The following is a 21,133-nucleotide window of genomic DNA, read 5'->3' as shown; positions in this document are numbered from 1 at the left end:
GCTCTCCTGTCAGCATACCACATCTTTACCAGATGCACTACAGCAGCACAGCTCAGTGCAGCTGAGCCAACGTAGCACCTAAGGCAGTGTCACAGATAATGACATCCTTTGAGTAGAGTTCTTTGTTATGCTCAATCCATCGGTCAAGTTGTGTTTGCCTGTCAGTTAATATGGTATCATCTTTTGCTTTTAGGTTTGCGGTCTTTTTACAAGATGGACCGAGTGCTTCTTTAATTGCACTATAGGTACCACAAAGGTCCCCTCTTTCAAACAGATCTGAATCTTTCTGCACAGGTCTTGCCAATACTTCTGGGCACTTTCTTTGGTGGCTTTCTGAACCTCAGCCTTACCCTCTTTAAACTTGAGAGTTCTGGTCTTAGGTGGTTGTTAAAGTAAAGTTAGGTGAGGATTTTTTCCCCCCCTATAAGTTGGAGCAGCAGATGTTCAGATGCTGCAAACCAATCAAGATGTTTTTTCTTTGTTGTTCCAAAGACATCCTTGGCAGTAACCAGTATCATCTTATTAAATTTTTCCCACGAGGTGTCAAAATCAGGGGAATCAGGTTGATCATTTTAAAAAACAAGCTCATGCACACATTGAAACTTTGCACAAGTATCAGAATCCTTCATGTTAGTGATGTTGAGGCAAGGTTTACCTTTTCGCTTTGCATAACAGATCTTTTTATGATGCAATTGGAGCTTGACCCTCAAAAGAGCATGCTCAGTGTCACAATCAGCACTAGGCATTGATTGAACGTGCAATACATTGCAAATGTTTCTGCGACAGATCAGGATGAGATCAAGCTGACGCCCATGTGCTGAGTGAGGGTGCTTCCATATGACCTTTCTGCGGCTGCTGCCACCTGCCAGCAAAATAGGTGTTTGGGACTATCTGCTCACAAAAGGCACAAAGCTCAAGAACAGCTGGCCATTTCTGTTGAGGCTACCTGTGCTGTATTGACCAATGATGTGTCCCCTGTGCTCCCAATCCTTACCCACACAGGTGAGTCTGTCCCCGGAAAAAAAATTCTTAATTATTTATTCCAGCTGAGAATAAAACTCATCTTTTTGCTGTTTGGAATAATCAAGTGTTGGGCCATAAATGGACAGAAGAGTCAGTCACACAGAGTTTGTGTTTGTATCCAGCTGCGTGATCCTCTCATTGATAGGTACTGGAGGGGTACATACACTGAGGACAGACTTCTTGACAGCATATCCAACATCACGTATCATTAGTTCATTGTCAGGTTTCCCAGATGAGTAGAACTGATAATTTCTCAGATCCAATTTGTGAAAGCCTCGTCTCATTGAGGGCTGCAATATCAATGCCCAATTGATGTAGTTCTCTATCAGTTAGAATCTTCCAGTTCAAGTCTGGTTAACATAGTATGAACATTTCAGCAAGCACTGATTAGTTTAGTTTAGAGCCTGGAAAGAAATTGGAAGGGAGCTTTTTTAACCCACCGTTCCTAGTGCCTTCTCCAGATTGGGGCAAGCAGGCCACCCCTAAATAGGGCTGCTTGGAGATCTGAGCCACTGCTGAACACCTGGGTCCTTCTCCACCAGAACAAGCAACTGTCGAGCACCACCAGCTTAGGTTAAAACTTCCCCAAGGCACAAATTCCTTTCCTTGTCCTTGGACGGTATTGCTGCCACCACCAAGTGAATTAAACATTTAGGGAGGGCCACTTGGAGCCCTATCCCCACAAAATATCCCCCCAAGCTCCTTCACCCCATTTCCAGAGGAGGCTTGAGAATAATATACTAACCAACTGGTTACAATGTGAGCGCAGACCAAATCCCTGGGTTTTTAGTACACTGAACATTAATCAGGTTCTTAAAAGAAGAATTTTTTTTTAAAAGTAAAAGAATTGCACCTGCAAAATCAGGATGGAAGGTAACTTTACAGGGTAAATAAAAAGACTTAAAACACAGAGGATTCCCCTCTGACTCTGCTTCCCAGTTACAAAACAGGAATGAAATTACCTCTTAGCATAGGGAAAATTCACAAGCTAAAAGAAAAGATAATCTAACGCATTTCCTTGCCTTACTTACAATTTTTTAAATTTTAGATGCTCATTTTAGGTATGTTTTTAGGAGATGTTTTTCCTGTCCGGACCCTCTCTCTCTTCGAGAAGGAACACACAAAGAGAGCACAAACAAAACCTCCCCCTGATTTGAAAGTATCTTCTTTTCCCATTGGTCCTTCTGGTCAGGTGCCAACTAGGTTAATTGAACTGATTAACCCCTTACAGGTAAGGTGATTCTGTATCTTTGGCCAGGAGGGATTTTATGTTACTGCATACATAAGGGTTGTTACCCTTCCCTTTATATCTATGACAAGGCTCATCTGCTTTTCTGGGAACATTTCCTTCCCCCGTTGGTTCCACTACTCCACCCCTAAGCACTGCTCGGCCTGAAGCCGTTGGAGCTTCTCCTGATATTAACCGGCACCTGTCACTCGCCATTGCATCGCTGGCTGCACCATCTAAACATTCATTGGTGAATCCCAGGAAAGGGCCTGGCTCGATGCTGAAAGATGTGTAAAAGAATTAAGTTGAGGAGAGAGAGGACTGGTTTTGAAAACTGAAACTGTGGTAGCTGGATTAAAGGTTGAGAACTTAATTATCTCAAAAGTACTAATGTTTATGTAAATGTGTAGGTTTATAAAGAATTTAGCACTAAAAATAAATTGTGTGGATCAAAATAACCAAATCTAACATCACATTAAGCAAGTCAGCCAAATGAAACATTAAATTAACTAGCTTTACATAAGTGGGCAGCAACAGTAATAAAAAGATAAATCTCTGGCTATTTTACAGATGCTATACGAAGACACACACATATATTAGAATAAACCCCAGAATTTCAATCTCAAGTTTCATATATTTCTAGTTTTCCCCATTTCTTCACCATCTGCCTTAGAGAAACATTCAATAAAACTGGAGTATGTCCTTAGGAGATGAAATACACACCCTATCTATAATTGTATCTAAAATACAAAATGCTATTTTGTTGAGAAACCCAGCAAACAATAATTATTTGCAGTTTCTACTTTCCCAATTGAAAAGACTGCTTGCTCTTGTTGAGCAATATGGAGGTATGATTTACTGCTGCTGCTTGCAGGAGGCACCTTTTCCAATCTCAGCCACTTTCAGAATTATATTTTAACAATGAGATTCATATGTTATTAGCCCTGCCTTCTCCCTTCCTGATTAACAGTATTATTTATTATTTGTATTACTGCCTAACTGCTGCCCTAGTCATATACCAGGACCCCACTGAGCTTGCCCAGAGTAGTATGGTAGCGTGTGGAATTCCGGTGTAAGAGATAGAAAATGCAACTGACCATCAACAAAACAATACTGACTACATAAAGTAAAGAAACTCAAAAAAGGAAGAGTATATTTTTCTCTATGTGTCTTCTAGTAACATGGGGGATGGTTTGTAACTATGTATTGTAAAAAATAGTGTTAGTGAAACAGTTTTGTGCTACATCTGATACTTCCTACAAAAATACCACTATAACCCTATTGAGATGAAGTGCATCCGATGAAGTGAGCTGTAGCTCACGAAAGCTTATGCTCAAATAAATTTGTTAGTCGCTAAGGTGCTACAAGTACTCCTTTCTATTGCGATGTTAACTCGTGTCTGATTGGCCCATGATACCCATCCTCCATCACCCACTTGTTACATTTTCAAACAAGCACCTTCATGCTTCCTCCCATACTGCACGCACACTTTGGAGGAGTTCCCCATAAACATCTGCAAAACCAACTAATTTTTCTCCTTCAAACCCCTCCTTTCTGTGTTCTGAAAACAGGATGCTGTAGTGCTGTTCAATATTGTCTCATGATTCCCTTATACTCCCCTCTATCTGTATTAATTTGTTGTCTCTTGTCTTATAGACTGTAAACTCTTTGCGGCAGGGGCTGTTTTTTGTTCTGTTTGTACAGTGTCTAGCACAAAGTGGTCCTTGACTAGGGCTCCTAGCCCCTACAGTAATGCAAATAATAAATAATAATCCACTGCTCAGTGTGTGTTACATGTCCTTGAGTCAGGATGTAAAGCTGTTGAATTCCCCAGCATGAAAGACTGCTTCTTTAGTTCAAGTTGTAGATACTTAAGCTTTCAGCTCCAGAAGTTCCTGGTTCAAGCAACTGTGTTGGTCAAGATGATAAACATTACACTATATTACTATGAACTAACTAGGGCTTGAAGCTATTGCTATTTGATACCACAAATTGTACAAAAGGAAATAGTCAAGAAAAATATTTCAGTATCATGAACATGGGTTGTATGGGATTGAAAAGGAATTGTCCATATGTGTCTTCAAGCAAAAAAAAAAAAAAAAATTGTGGTAGGTGGCAAGTTTGACATCAAAAGAGGCATCATAACAAGAAAAATAAGCCTAAAAATCCAACACTCGCAAAAATGAAAATATTTAAGCAAAAAAAAAAAAAAATTAAATGAAATTCTGACCTGAAAATCACTCAACAAAATATTTTTCTTACCGTGTGGGGTATGCAAATTCCTTACAACAATACTGCAAACAAAACAGTTACATTAATGGGGGTCGAGGGAGGGACTGGTCAGGCACAAGGAGATAGCGAGTACGGCCCTGATCCATGAGGGCTCAGGGATCCGCCCGCACAGCTCAGCTTGCCGCATTGAATCTAATTATACTTTTTCTATCGCTCTGGATGTTTTCGATCCCAGTATTGGAAATAGAGATCCGGATTTTAAAGCCTATACATATTTCTATAATCCTTCTCTTCTATTCCCTGCCCCTTCTCGGATCTGCTCCGTTCCCTCACAGCTCAGCTCCTTTCCCCCATACTGAGCCCTCCCTGCTCCTGTGGGTTTCAGAGAAACAGAGCCTCACAGGAGTAGAGGGAACTGTACAGCACTGGTAAGAGGCAGCAGCCTCTCCTCCCTGGCGGGCATGTGCAGGCCCTTCACACATGCTCGTTGGGCTGCCCTTGGAGCGCGAGCATGTGCAGACGCAGAAGCAGGAAGGGCGCGCTCGGAGCCGGAGCGGAGCCTGTTCTTACACCTGGCGGGGCGGGAGGAAGAGCAGCAGCGGCGGCGGTGGGGGCGGGGGAGTGGACAGGCCACGTTTGGTTTTGTTTTGATTATGGGGCGGGCGAGTTCCCTCCTCCTTGGCTGGGGCTGCGAGTGGAGCGCCCCGGCTGGAGCGTAGCTCCCCCCCTCCCTCCGCCCCCAGAGCCACTAGGAAGAGGGAGAATCAGCCCCCTCCCTTCGCCTGCGCTCGCACTAGTGCTGACCCCGCGTGGCTGGGGAAGGAGGTGGGGGCTCTGCACCAGCCAGGCGGCGGCGGCGAGACAGCGGCGAGAAACAGTGCTTGCTTGCTTGCGCCGCTGCCTGCGGCGCGGGGGCTGCCAGCGGGGCTCGCTGGGGCCCTTGCAGCCCAGTCGGGGCGGAGGGGGTGTGACAGCCGCGAGCTCAGGCGTAGGAAGGCTGAGGGGCAGGAGCAGCTCCCGCCGAGTCCTGCCCTGCCAGTGTAGCGGGGGGAAGCCGAGCAGGATGCACGGGTAGGGGATCCCCGCTCCCCGGATCTGCTGTGCCTGCATAGGCCCCTCTGACTGCCCCTGGGGGCCGCTCTCCCCTTGCCCGGGTCAGCGGCGGGAGGCTGCTCCGCAGCACTTTGCACGCCCCGGCTGCTGTCTGGGAACGTAGCATGGAGAAGCAGAGTCAGGACGAGACGCTCCCTCACCCCCTGGAGCCGGAGCCGCAGCCGCAGCCGGTGGGGAGGGCGATGGGGGAGAAGCGGTTCAAGCTGTGGTATGTGGGTTGGTCCTGCCTGGACAGACGGACCACGCTGCCCATGCTCCCCTGGCTGATGGCCGAGATCCGCAGGCGCAGCCAAAGGCAGGACCCTGGCGGACCCCTGGGTAGCTCGGTGCCCGCCCGGGAGGTGCTGCTGCTCCTGGGCTTCCCGAACCTCCGCTGTGTCCCCGCCTCCTCCAGCGGCAGCCCGGGCAGCGCCAACCCGGCCGTCTTCATCTTCGAGCACAAGGCGCAGCACATCTCCCGCTTCATCCACAACAGCCACGACCTCACCTACTTCGCCTACCTGATCAAGGCGCAGCCCGACAACCCCGAGTCACAGGTGGCCTGCCACGTCTTCCGGGCCTCTGACCCCAACCAGGCAAGTGCTGGGGCTGCCCCGAGTAGGCGGCTTCTCGGGGGACAATAGGGTGGTGGGAACGTAGGTGATATATAGATTTCTCCTCCCCCCCCCCAGTGGTGGTGGGGAATAAAGAGGATGCTCTTCGGAGACTATAGACATGGAGATCCTTCAGGGGCCACTAGTATATGGGCACTTGGACTGTCAAAGAGGGTAATAGAGAAAAGGAGGGTATGGAGATGACTTCTTTGTGGAGCACTTTGAGATCTAGGCAGTGGTATTATGGGTAGGGTCCCTGGGATCAGTAGCGGGGACTGGGAAAAGGGAGGCTTTCCAGAGGGCTGTGGGTAGAGGGTCTTTTCAAAGGCTTCGTTGCCCAAAGTGGAAGGAATATTCACAAAAGCTTCTGGTTAACTCTGCATTTGGGTGTGTATGGATCATAGTTTGGGTTCTTACACCAAGCTCACCCTGGGGGGTATTAATACAGAGGTGAGCAGCAGGCTTCATAATGCTGTGGGTGGTTGGCAGAACATTTTGTATCTACTTTTGTTCCATAATGTAGTGCATGCCCAGGAGCTAGTTCACGGCTTCTCAACCTTTCCATAATGTGGACATGCAAAGAGTGGACCATCTCCACTTTTTCTTTCTCGTGGACCACCTGGTCTCATTCATGATCACATAACATCACTGTGGTAACCACAGCAATTGCTTCTGAAGAGAAGTAAAAATATTTAATGTATTTTAAATTGTCCTTAATGTGGCATAGCCCTTGGAAACCAACAGAATAGCCAGCACTATGTGACCCATCTGCTCATTACAGACCACCATAAACCACAACAGGACCATATTTCACTTTCAAGGCATGGTAAGGACACCTGGCTGTGCCAGGCACATTCAGGAGTGTTATAAAAAGTTTTATCTGGGAGGGGACATTGTTGAGCTGGTGCCATCTGAAAGAGCTAGCTAAAAGTATGTATTTTTGCTGGCTCTGTAGGAGGCTTTGGTTGTTGCATCTAATGCACGGAGGGCTCCTTTCTCCTGGCTATGCTAATCATGTGGGGAACAAAAACCTTGACAAGTAGGGCCCATAATTATGTTACTATGGTAATGGCAGGAAAGCAATCTTTCAGTGATAGTATTTTATTTGAGCAACATGAGCAGCTCTCCCAGAGGTTTACACAGATATATGGGGGTGGAGAGAATATGACTGGTTATATGCACTGGAGTCTATCGAAGCCATTTAATCAGCACATCTAGATCTACTGAACAGATTTTTTTTTTTGAAGTGAAGGGAGCAAGGGGGTGGCAGGAAAAAGGAGTGTAAAACAACTGACTGCCAAGGTTCTAGAATACTAACTTGGGTTTCAGCAAATTAAGTGATCAAGATTAAAGAAGTAGTTAATGTGGAGTAGTGTAGGTGTATACATGGTACTAATTCATATACAGGGCTTGATGCAGCACACATCAAAGTCAACAGAAAGGTTCCCTTTGACTTGAGTGAATGCTAAATCAGAATCATTAAGTGCATCACCTATATAGATCCATGCTGGTCTTATTATTACGGGGACAGAAGGGAAATAACAGGGACAGAAGGGGGTTGTAAAATATCCATTCAATATTACTCCTTGTATGCCTGGCTCTTATTTCTTTCATTCTATTTTGGATGCTACTTTTTATTGATCATTCACTATAGATTCTCCCCTGCCCTCCACAGAAGAAAACATAATAGTTTGCACAAAATTAAATAAAAAAAAATTGTTATACGCAAAGCACTCTTATGCTAGGGAATTAGAATGGATACTTTGATTGGAAGTTATTAACAGAAACAAGTTTTGTTATAAAACACCTGCCCACTTTTGACTATGTATCATCTTAAGATATATCCTAGAAGTAAGATTTTTTTTTTAAAGTTTTCACTTAATTAACCTCCAACTGGTAATGAGTTTTATTTTTATTTAGTATTGGCATTGAAGACAAAGAATAAAACTAACTGGTGTAGACACAGGGCTAGCCTTATGATTTGTAAAAAGAAAAGGAGTACTTGTGGCACCTTAGAGACTAACCAATTTATTTGAGCATAAGCTCAAATAACAGCCGTGTTACGGCATAACAGCCGTGTTAGTCTGTATTCGCAAAAAGAAAAGGAGTACTTGTGGCACATTAGAGACTAACCAATTTATCTGAGCATGAGCTTTCGTGAGCTATAGCTCACTTCATTGGATGGTTTTCCACAGTATGCATCCGATGAAGTGAGCTGTAGCTCACGAAAGCTCATGCTCAGATAAATTGGTTAGTCTCTAATGTGCCACAAGTACTCCTTTTCTTTTTGCGAATACAGACTAACACGGCTGTTACTCTGAAACTTATGATTTGTGGAACTCCAAGCACATTAATGGCTTCAGTCTGCCCTGAGGGAGATCAGGCAGAAAGCTGTCTCCCTCCCCAGTTCTGCTGCCAGTGGGAGAGATTGGGCTAACGTTATTTGCCAAGTCTATACAGGTCTTAAGCAGTTAACCCATAGCTCTGAGCAAACAGAATGAGGTGTGAGTTGCTGTCTTGACAAAGCACAGTGTTCCTCCTAGAATTACAAGTTCTACAACTGATAATATCCTTGCAGTTTCTCAAAAGATGGTAGAATATACAAGCATGGTTCTCTGCTGTAGTTGAGCTGTGTGGTGTTTATGGTGTATAAAGAAAAAAGAAAAGGAGTACTTGTGGCACCTTAGAATGGTGTATGTTACCCTAAACAGTTTTTTATGCTCCTTTTTCAAGACTACTTTGCTTTCGCTGTAAATGTTTGAGCTGTTAGTGCGAATAACAGGTCAAGTTATTCTGGAGTGGAGGAAGGGAGTCAGAGGAGTGTTGTAAAAAACAAAACAAAGAAACAAACCAAAAAAACCCGAAAACCTCAAACCAACGGTCTATGAACTGTAAAGGTAAAATAGTAATTATGGACTTTCAAAAGAGCAGTGCTTAGTATTGTAGTTGAGACCAAACAATGGCAGATCTGGGAACAGAACACAGAAGCCAGTGCCTCCCAGCCTGTTGCTCAGTCCACTAGTTATACCAGGGTGGCCAACCTGTGGCTCCGGAGCCACATGCGGCTCTTCAGAAGTTAATATATGGCTTCTTGTATAGCAGTGGCTCTCAAACTTTTGTACTGGTGACTCCTTTCACATAGCAAGTCTCTGAGTGTGACCCCCCCACCTTATAAATTAAAAACACTTTTTTATATATTTAACACCATTATAAATGCTGGAGGCAAAGTGGGGTTTGGGGTGGAGGTTGACAGGTCGCGACCCCCCATGTAATAACCTTGTGAGCCCCTGAGGGGTCCCAACCCTCCAGTTTGAGAACACCTGTTGTATAGGCACCGATTCCGGAACTAGAGCTACAGGTGCCAACTTTCCAATCTGCCAGGGGGTGCTCACTGCTCAACCCCTGGCTCTGCCACAGGCCCTGCCCCCACTCCACCTCTTCCCGCACCCTCCCCTGAGCCTGCCATGCCTTTGCTCCCCCCCACCCCCAGCCTCCTGCACACCATGAAACAACTGATCAGGAGGGAGGGGGAGGCGCTGATTGGTGGGGCCGCCGGTGGGCGGGAGGGGCTGCTGACGTATTACTGTGGCTCTTTGGCAATGTACATTGGTAAAATCTGGCTCCTTTTCAGGCTCAGGTTGGCCACCCCTGAGTTAGACCATGCAGCCTCATGCAGGCACACACCCCCATGTTAGAACAAACAGCTGTCACTCACAGTAAAATGTTCAAAAGAGTGTATATTTGAATACATAGCCTTTTTAGATTTTTCACCTGCACCAATGGTCCAGAAATTCCACGCAAACGACGTGTGATTGTGCACCCTGAAATTTAATTTAAGTTTTTTTTTGTTGATTTTTTTTGCCAGTTTCACCCAGTTCTGGCAGTGAAGTTTTTTTTTTTCCCCCCACTCAGGGAATCCCATTTCCGAAGTACCATTTGTACAATTTCTTTGTTTCTCCTTCCTTTTATTTTTTAACAAATGTTACCATAAGCACCTGTTCCATAAAGGCCAGTTCTATACTGCAGCAGAGATCTAGAAAGGTTATTTACGATTGCTGAAGATTTAAAGATAGATCTTGAAAAATTTCACTGGGTGTCATTCGAAACACCCACTAGTCTTAGGCAGATCTGAAAAATATGGGGGTGGAGGGAGGGTTCTACCTGGATTCAGGGATAGTACTGTAGCAAGAAGCCTAGCTGAGAAGCTCTCAGCTGTGGGGATGACGGTGAATACTGAGATTTTTACAGGTTTTCTGTCCCTGGCCACTGTGCAGGATCTCAGTATTTTGCTCTCACGCTGCTGGAAATGGGAGCGGGGAAGAGTCCCAGAACCTTCTGATTGATGGGCTTGAGAAGGAAAAAAATCTGCTGCTCTTTTCTTCTCTTTCTGAAGAGTTGCAGTGCTTGCTGCTGCTCCTACCTTTCCAAAGCAACAGCTGACTGAAATAGACTAGGATTCTTGTTCATTTCAGTGCTGGCTACTGAATAGCAGAGATGTTAGTTTCACACAGCTTTCACTTGGGAATAATTTAGGAGGCATGGAGTCTGTCTGAGTCTTCAAGATGACAGCACTGTCTCACTTTATATTTAGAATGTTTTCTTCGCAACTACTGAAACTAGAAGCTTTCAAAAAAAAAAATGAATGGAATCTAGAAATTGATGGTTTAGCCCCTACTTCCTTCTTTTCATCATCTGGGAAAGCCTCACATTGATCAGCAGAGTCTTCAAGCCCCACCTGAGCTCATAAAATGAAGTATACAAAGCGGGCATATTTGTTTTAAATGTGGAGTCTGAATACAAATCTTAATGGTATTTGACAATCATCTTAAATTTCTTAAAGTCACATACTACTTCCTTAGGAAAAGGTTCAGAGCCTGATTTGCTGTTTCACATGATGAAGTAGAATTCTCATTTTCTTCATGAAATATGAACAAGACCAGTAACTTGTATAGTACCAAATACAAATCATTTGTAAACAATCTTATTGTTATGATTGATAGTTATTAGTGAAGACTGTTACACAATAATGACATTTCCTTCGTAGACAAGTACTTAGCTGACATTTTAAAAAATGTTACCGTACGTTTTAGGTTTCATTTAAAGATCCTCGTAAAGAGTGATCAAAGTGTGTACCTCTCCAGCATTTCAAATGTAACCCAAGGACTGCATCAGCTGGGAAGAAGGAAATTTTCCACTGTACAGCCCTCTGTATAGCGTAGCGTTATCAGTAGCTTCAGGATTCTGTTGTTGCTGTGAGTTAATGGGACTAGACTGGCCTAAGGCAAAGCAGAAATAATGGAGCATTTTGCCTATAAAGTAAGGGTGAGATAAGAACTATAGTGGGTAGGCTGGCAGAGTCAGGAGCCTGAGGCAGCCCAGTTGTAACGCAGATCCTTGCTCTGTAATCGCTGTACAGGCTGTAAATAAAATGGTAGACCTCTTCAGATATATGTTAGTTGTCTGATAGAATTAAAAAAAGAAAAAAGGCACTGCACTAGAACAATTCTGTAAGATGGCTCATGCTGAGAAACTAAATGTCAGGACAAAACCTTTGCTTTTATCTTAACCCCAGGAGGGCTCTACCCTGACATTTCTTATCAATACAAATAAACAGGAAGCTGTAATTATATTGGAAAGTGACCCTTATATTTAGAATTTTTTTATATGTTGTCACTTTGATTTATGTGTCCCCTTAAAACGTCCCATGGCTTGCATCACAGCAAATGCCTGGAAAGCAAGTTCACATCAAGTGAAACTGAATGTTGCACAGGTTAGTATTAATGTTGAGTTTTGGAAGCTGGATCTAGATTTTGTACACATGACAAACAGGTTGTTCTGGGTTTTGAAGGGCTCTGTCTGAAGTAAGATGTATAGTTGAACTGTTGAGTAGACTTGTTATAAGCCACATAGGCTTTGTCTGCAGCGGGGAGTTGTAATTCCCAGCTCTTGCAGATGTACACATGCTAGTTCTGCTTGCACTGGAGCACTAAAAAATAGCAGTGTGGCTGTGGTGGCACAGGCATTGGATGGGACAGATGCTTAAGTGCCACCCTGTCGGAGATGATAGGCACATACTCAGGTGGCTAGTCTGAGCTGCTTCCCTGGACTGCCATGGCCGCGCTGCTGTTTTTTAGCACGCTATCTCAAGTAGAGCTAGAGGAGGTATGCCTACCTGAGCTGGGAATTACACCTTACAGCTTCATTGTCAACACACCCAGCCAGAGTGTACCTGGGTTTGGGGTTGGGGGAAAGAAGAGGTCGGTCATACTAATGGTGTGGCCTCCCAGTTTTGTCAGTGAAAGCAAAGTTAGGGTGACGGGCACCAGAGGAAGGGTTTTTTTTCAGGTGTGTTGAGTTCAGGGGAAGATGCAAGAAGAGAAGTTGAAGAACCTTTATTCCAAAACAAAACATGAACACTGGAGGCTTATGGCAGAGTGAAAAATTGTTCTGTTGCCAGACAACATTTTGATTGGAGCCTGTCAGAAATAAAAAAGCATGTGTGTTTTAACTAGAGAGAGAGCCTCAGTTGTAGAGTGAAGTGACAGTCTGGTGGCAAACTATTTTATGTTTTTTTGGTTTTTTTTTAAAAAGGTTTGGTTAAGATTTTCAGTATTGGAACATAAAGTTAGGCTTCTGAATCCATATTCACATACCTGTCTGACTTTCAAAAGTATTGAATTCATTACTTTTGAAAATCATGCAGATGCCTACTTATGGATTTAGAAGTCCCGTTTTAGAGTCCTAATGCTAAAGATCTTGGCTTTCGTCATCTTTGTCATTGACAGACAAATGGGGGAAATACCAAAAAGGTGGTTAAACAAAATATTTAAAAATCCTCACATAAGATCCCAGCTGCTCCTACTGCCATCTAACCTGGTATGTCTACTGACAGCTTCCATGAGGAAGGAAAATGTTTAAAGCCAGCTCCCCTCTGCTGCCTTCATCGGTTGTCATTTTCCCCTCTCCAATTCCCCCCTAGCATCTAATTGTCAGTCGGAAGGGAAGGACGGTCACTGAAAAGAAGACTTCTTATGTTTAAAAAGGGATAGCTTTTATAGGTAAGACTTGGCAGAATGATCAAATGCTCTTTGAGGCCATTTAAAGGTAATATAAATGACTAGAAAATAGAGCCATATGAAGAAAGATAGTGTAGGTTCATTAGCTCTGTGTAGACTATTATTTGGCCTCCTCCTGAGGAAGAGGATCCATCTACACTGTTTTGTTTTTTTTTTTTACACATTAGAAGACCCCTTCAGTTTAAAATAATATTTTGTAGCAAGGTTTGGCCAGTCTGTGCAGATGGGGCAAAGTGTTTAAAAAATATATACTGGCATAGGTAACAGCCTGGATTTAAATATGGGAAAAACCTGTCTGAAATGCCACTGCCCAGTGGTCACTAAAGGGTATGAAAGAGGGTACATTTCATTACCCACCATCCCTGCAGAATCAGAGCGTGACTTCTTAACTTCCTTTACAGCTCCCTCATCTCACCACCCTACTTGTACATCTGTTGGCCCTAGCAGATAGATTAGCTTCTAGTGCATGCTATTTATACTTATTTCCCTTTTTCATATCCAGTACTTGTTTCCATTTTCCTCTCCTATGTTTCCTTCTCCCCCCACCCCCCTTTTATCTTTGTGTAAAGTGGTGAATTCTGCAAGGTGAATTCTAGACGAGATGCGATAAATTGATCCCCGATAGATCGATCACTACCCGCACGTTTTTCAAGCCCTGATAATATGCCAACAACCCCCAGTGTCTCATTAGATGCAATTCGTTATGATCACTGCTTTAGGCTGCCGAGGAAGCCTTGATCATACTGAATTATTTTGCATGGTTTGACAGTTATCTCATAGCACTGCTCCTGGTCAAGCTGCTGTTTTGTCACTTCTGATATTCCTTCAAGTTCAGAAACAAGGAAGGAAGGTATCGTTATTATCCTGATGCAAGATGGCTTTTCATTTGTCTTATGTACAACATATGGCTTCATCTGTCGTCACTTACTCTAGCATTCTGAAACAGCTTTAGAGAACACAAATATTGGTGAAGGTGGTTGATCTACACAGGGAATAAGGAATGCAGTGTTTTTTAAGGGTAGTCTCAATTATCTGAATTAACTTCATACTACACAAAAGGGAAAATTAAATGAGTCATTTTTCTTAAGATCTGTCAACTCTGTTCTTTTCTACTTAGGTTCTTATACCACACTCCTTCCCTTAGTGTCCCATACAAATAATAGATACAGCAGAAGCATATTGCAGTAGTTCCTGGAGATCCCAACCAAGATAGGGGCTTCATTATGCTAAGTACTGTACAAGGACATAGTAAGAGACAGTCCTGCCCTGAAGAGTTTACAGTCTAAATGGACAAGACAGGCAATGTGTCGGAGGGGTTCTAGAGGTGCAGGCATGGTGAAGTGACTTCCCCATTGTCACACATTAGGTCAGTGGTAGAGCTGGAAAAACCCAGGTGGCCTGAAAACCAGTCCAGTGCCCTGACCACTAGACCAGTGTTTTACACACTTTCTTCACTGAGGAATTCTTTCCCTCCCCCCCCCAACTGTATTAATGATGTTACTGTTTTACATCTGGGTAACAGTGAGGTGGACAAGCATACATACGGATACTACACTTGATTGTCCTGTAAGCCTATCTCTAGCCTAGAAATCTTGGACACATTGCATTGGTAATATTCTCCTGTCTCAGCATGCATCCACAGAGACACGCTTGTATGCATGGCAGTATAGCTAAGACTATTAGAACTAATCACTTTCTGCAAAAACAGTTTAAGAATTAACAAATGTATCAGTATACGTCTAGGACCGGTTGAAGCCCAGGAGGTGAATGAGATGGGAGTCTTAGCCCTGGTCTACACTCGGGCGGGGTCAACCTAAGATACACAACTTCAGCTTCTACCTCTCGTGAGCTGGAGTTCCAGAGTCAACGGGGAGTGCATTCGGGGATCGATTTATCGCATGTAGACGAGACATGATAAATTGATCCCCGATAGATCGATCACTACCCGCCGATCTGGCAGGTAGTGAAGACCTGCCCTTAGGTTTTTCAAGCCCTGATAATATGCCAACAGCCCGTGGTCCACCAACTAAGCCTGTGTTCAAGGCTAAAGTACACCAGTCCTCAGGGTATGCTCCCTCCCGAAACTACCCTCTCCCGTTGATCAGGTACGCCCTACTGCTTGAAGCCAAATACCCTCCTGTGCTGCTGACTGAAGGGAGGTCCCAGTTAAAGCCAGCCTTCTCACAAGCAAGACTAGGTAATCAGCCTATCCACCACCAAGTCAATGAATACTTCCCCCAACAAATCAATGAATGTTTGTCTCCACTCCCACTTGTCCTCTGCTAGGATAGGCTGGGGACTGAGGTTTCTCTTCTCCTGGACCAGATCCTAGCCTGCACCAAAAAAAAAAAAAGGAACAGCAGGATGAGGGGCAGGGAGGCGCAAGAAACCAAGCGCCTGCTTGCCCCCTAGCAGAGTGCTATGTGTGTTGAATCCAGCTACTTATTAACAGATTGCTTGTACTATAACATGGAGATATGTAGCATCTAACCCAGAAACTTAAACATGACTTATTCAGTATCTTTCACACTTTTTACAAGCCTTAATTTAACAGTAAATATTTGACTAATGTGTTCTGTGAGATTGAAGATTTTAACACTTTAATAATTTGATAAGCAATTATCCAGATGTACCTTGTGTTAGTTCAGTTTGAATCAGCTCTGAGAGCAGTGGTGTACACTACTTTAACTGCTGCAACAAAGGACAAATGAAAGAATTAGAATCAGTGGATGCAGGGCCTCTCAACTTGAAGTGCCATGTTCAAATCTTGCCTAGTAACCAAAAGTCATTCCATACTTCAGCTTGTTGGTGCTGTATGAAATAAATTGGTAGCTTTAGCCCACTTCCTAATGCCCAAGTGTCCTCATTGCAGCTAATTCCTTGGTTGCTTTGGCATAGTGGCCATGATTTGATTTTTTTTTTTTTTTAAAGCTAGTTTAGACCTAGCTTTAGTAATGATCCCTCCTGGTCTGTATTAGGGAACGTTGGAAGGGTAGCTTGGTAAAGGCTTCATTGTTCTGCCCATGCTGTATCTGGTGAGGATAAATAAGACTTCAGTCTTTAGGGCTGGTTAACTGGCACTTTTCATAAGCACTAAATTAATTTTAAACAGTTGTGAAAGAAAAACCTTATGAAAAAATATACAACAGTATGAAAAAAATATATAAGCTGACCTCCTCCCTGGGTATGGCTTCAAGGCTTCCTTTTTTTGTTTACTTTATTTAACAGTGGGTTTTATTTTCTAGCCATACAATTTGTTTCTATCTGACCAACCAACTTCATGCTAGGTAAAAAATGAAACAAACCTAGTTACCACTGTGCCCAATAACACATGGAATCGGAAATTCTTAAAGCCATGTTGTATAAAGAGTGATCTGTAAAGTATCTAAAAACGTTTCATGGGAAATAGAACTGTTATTTTCTGGGGTATACTAGTGATGCTTTTCAAAATAGTTGATAACTGTTTCTAGCTGGATTTTAATACATATTCTATTTTTTTAATGCTGACGTTAATTGCACTTCGTGTACTCAGTGACACTGATCTGGGGTTTCCTGTTTTTTTTTATATATATATATATATATATTTAAAAAAAAATTCTCCCAGGAGCTCTCTGGGAATAGTTAGTGCTCTGTGGGTTATTTTCTTTAAAGCTACAATAAACGTAGTAATATCATGAAACGTTGGTAGGTTCAAAGATATGTCATATACAGTGAATAATGTTTTCTTAGAGCTCACTTCTTGCATTTAATTCAGAGTTATACTTATAAGCTATAAGTGACCCTCAATTACAATATGACTTTTAAACAAAAGGAGAAATGAGATGAGACCTGAAGAACTGTATTTGCTAGAAAGGAACAATAGTTACGTGTGCCTGATATTTCCTTTCTTTTTTTGATCAGTCTGCTGCTAGAGTAGGAAGAGACAAAGGCATATGAGAAATTCTAGCTACACAAACTTTCACACATGACATTGAGTAACATACTGATACGGGCCCTAGTCCTGGAAGCTGATTTGTGCAGGCAGACCTCAGCACCCGTGTGGGGCCCTGTTGAAGTTCACATGGCTCCAGGCACGCACCGGGGTCCACCTATACACATAATCTTGTGGAATCAGGGCCTTAGTCGGGGGCTATGTCTACACTTCCTGCAGCATGTAAGGTTATGGATACTGCACGCCCTGCTAACATGGGTATAAATAGCCGTGTGGACCGTGAGACATGGCTTAAGCAAGTAGAGAGCCCTACACGCCTGAACCACAGGATGTATACTCTAGTCTACATGGCGCTCTACACATCCAGGCAGTGCCTCCCATGCCTCACTGTTGTTTTTAGCAGTGTAGCTTCCCACTGCATCCCTGCTGTCTGAGCCTTTCCCTGCCACAGTGAAAGGCTCTGGTAGCAGGCAAAGGTCCAGCAGCAGGGAACTGCCAGAGTCTTTTCCTGTTGCCAGAGCTTTTCATTGTGGTGTGTAGCTGCATGTGTAGTGCCTGGATTCTGCATGCAGCCATAAGTGTAGACACAGCCTGGGAGGTAACTTTTATATTCATTATTACTGGTATCAGGATTGGAGGGATGCTATTGAGTGTAGATTCTGAGGACTACTATTCTCAACTGCATAAGTTAACTCTAAACAGTTGCACCGAATACCACTGTGTTAATCTAAATGTGTTAAGATATCAGTTCACAGGTGAACAGTCAGAACTGTTTCCCTGTGAACTTCCTTTGAGCCACAACTACAGACTTCTGTTAGCATAGCTATGTTGGTGAGGGGTGTGAACAGGTTGGATTTCTGACTGACTAGCTGGGCCAGCAGAAGCCCCTAGTGTAGATGTAACTATACCAGCAAAGCTGCACTTTTTTCCAGTGTAATTTGTTTCACTCATGGGGGGGGGGGGGGTTACTATATCATCACAAAGTGCAACTGTGCTGACATAGTTGCATCCATGCTTGGAGCGCTTTGCCAATGTATTATACCAATATTCGTGTACTGGTAAAGTGCTCCAAGTGTAGACGTGGCCTTAGATTGTGGCCTGTTGGTCTATCCTATATCGTAGGACCTAATAATTCACAACCAGATCCTATATTTATTTTCAGCTTTGCAGGCAAAAGTATTGCTCTATCAGTTCTATGTAAATAATTATTTTGCTATTGTAAGATCTTACTTCCTGGCTTAGCTTTATGAATAAGGCTTTCTTTTTTAAAAGATAGACTTGTTGAAAATCTCTGGCTTTGTAAAAACATACAGCCTGATTTTTGCAGTCAAAACTTCACAGAGGGTCATTCGGCTTTCCCTGCAGAAGGACTGCAGGGCTGAGCCCGATGAAGTGAACGAACACACTATAAATAGAGGCAAGAGCTTGGTACTGTTCAGTAGCATTTCGGGGCGGGGGGGGGAGACCAAAATAAAGAGTCAGCTGATGGTTTCACTCGGAGCAGCACATCATGCTTTTTTTTTTGAATTCTTCATGAAAAACATACAGATGGAGCTTGCAAACGTTTGCCGCAAGTGTGTGTGCAACATGAAGCTATTTTGAGAAGACTTATTTAAAATGATTGAGATGCAGAGCAAGCCATGGTAGTTAATACATAGAATGGGGGTTCAGGAGAACTGGGTTTACATCCTAGCACTTACTCTCTGTGTGCTTCATTTTCCCCGTCTGTACAATGTGAGAGGGAGGGAGGTAAAAATAATGCCCACGTTTTATGGGGCTGTTGTGAGATTTACAAACAACAAGTTAAAGTCTTTGATACCTTTTGATGGAAGGTACTCCAGAAAATGAAGTGAAATAGAAGGAAGTAGTTCTATAGATAACCTAGAAAAACAGGACAGAGCAAGGCAAACCAACTTGTTCTTTACTTAGAAATATTTCTGCATTATACTCAGGAGTATTGAGAAATATGGACTCGTGCCCAGAAGAGTAATGTATGCTTCTGGTATTGCTCACTAAAAATAAATGTTTGCCTGCATGCATTCAGCTCCAGTTCTGCATTTCATCTACATCACTTACCATCTCATCCTTTTATTTTTATTCTTCACTGAGGATGACAGTGGGATGTTGAAGTCCCCAACGTTCTACGGTTGACTGTAATTATCTTATGCATCTCTCTATTCAAATTGTTAGGGTGCTTTTGGAGACAGATTCATACAGTAGTATAAAATACCCTATTGTTAAGAAATTTGCATATAATGAAAAGTATTGGTATAATCTGTATTAAAAATGTGTTTTAATGCTAAATCTGAAATCCAACCAATATATAAATCCTAGGCTTAAACTCTTTACCTTCATTCTTGTTCTTTTCAGCACTGCTGAAAAGAAGCTGGCCTTAATTCCATATAGCTTCTTGATGACCCCCCCCCCCCCCCCGGTGACTCTGGGTGCCTCTGCTTAAGTACCCATCTTGACCCATTAAAGGGGCCTGATTTTTTTTTCAGAGGGTGTGTACTCAGCACTTTCTGAAAATGTAAGCCTCGGACGGGCTGTATAGATCTGGATTACTACTTCTCTTATCCCCAGCCAAGCACTATGACCATGCATGATGCACCCCCAAAAAAATCTCATTTTGGAATTGCTGAAATTAAACCTAAATACTGTGGTTAAAGTTTGAAATTTCACCCAAATGTTTTCCTAACAGGATTTTTGCATTTTGTCCAATTTATTTAGACAAATTTGAAGAAGCCTTTTAAAACTCTTTTTATGTAGTAAATCCTGCTGCTGCGAAAACTATCAACATCATGCTGCACATTCTTTTTGCACTCCATTTACATACGCAGTATGGTATCCGCTGAAAACTACAGATGTTGGTAATAATTTGGTTGAGTACCAACATCTTTTCTTGGCATTTCAAAAAACTCAGAATACCCATTAGGATCTTAGAAATAGTTAACTGTCTTCATCATGGAAATACAAATAAAGTACTGCAGCTTGAGTGCCTATGCTCAGCACAGGATGTATTCATTATATCAGATAAGCACATTTTGTTAATATGCTTTCTGGTATTGAATTTACTACATGTTTGCACCCTGTCAGTGATAATTTTGATGTGTGCCTGCATCAGCTTTAATGCATTTGAATAGGGTTAGATTACTGAATATGTGAAAAGTTCTACAGTCCATATGAAACCAAAACCCAGAACTTCCTAAATTGCATTGAATAGTTAGTCCATGCTTTTCAGTTTTGCAGATATTTCTCTTTCATCTGTAATCGGGAGCTAAATCTGTATTATACATAATTTATTCTAGGTAAAGCCACTGCCACCCTCATGACCATGCTGTGGTGGGCCAGTTTTATGGAACCGAAGTATGGATTTCATATTTTCCTATTCCAGGAGTGAAGCAAAATTTACTGTGGCATTCTTTGATTAGGGGGTTCTGCACCTCACTCCAAAGACAGTTCACACCAGTCGTAGTGGATCAAAACTTACCCTTCTTGTGGAGGGTTGGTTGGCTGTTTAGGATGAAACTATTAAAAAAAAAAAAATACAGTCCAAGTCTTCTGTTGAGGTTTACTTGTTTTCTGGGATCCTCTAAGGACTGCCCAGCCTACACGCTGCGACCGCTCTCTGGAAAGCCACTCGGGTGGGGTCGGAAGCCAGCTGCAACAGTGAATCAGGAGAATCCATTTACCACTTTTCTGCAGGATAACTATGGACTAAGAGGGTGAAATGTTCTGACACATTCTGTCAGCCTGTTATATGTCAGTTATTAATCCTAGAATAGCCTGCTGTGTGATGGAATAGGATATTCTAGTACTGTTTTAGAAAAGTAATAACCTGTAACCTTTTGTTGTAATGATATGCCTATTTAAAAATGTCAAATCATCTACCAACTTCTGTGGTGCTCTACTTAATAAGTAAAAAGAAAAGGAGTAC

At 42.9% G+C, this 21,133-nt stretch overlaps 1 protein-coding gene across 1 annotated transcript in view; it reads left to right on the top strand.

Moving 5' to 3' along the window:
• The first annotated feature begins 5,301 nt into the window (after positions 1 to 5,301).
• The window catches only part of TBC1D4 (TBC1 domain family member 4), a 154,241-nt gene continuing 138,409 nt past the window's right edge, over positions 5,302 to 21,133 (top strand). Inside the window, exon 1 of the mRNA XM_074962041.1 lies at positions 5,302 to 6,171. Coding sequence (XP_074818142.1) covers positions 5,701 to 6,171 — 471 coding nt within the window. The 5' untranslated portion in view covers positions 5,302 to 5,700. The remainder of the gene's footprint in view (positions 6,172 to 21,133) is intronic.

This window comes from Natator depressus, chromosome 1 (assembly GCF_965152275.1).
Source record: "Natator depressus isolate rNatDep1 chromosome 1, rNatDep2.hap1, whole genome shotgun sequence".
NCBI classification, from domain to species: domain Eukaryota; kingdom Metazoa; phylum Chordata; order Testudines; family Cheloniidae; genus Natator; species Natator depressus.
The sequence above is the reverse complement of the archived record's forward strand: the minus strand, read 5'-3'. Positions and strand labels throughout refer to the sequence as shown.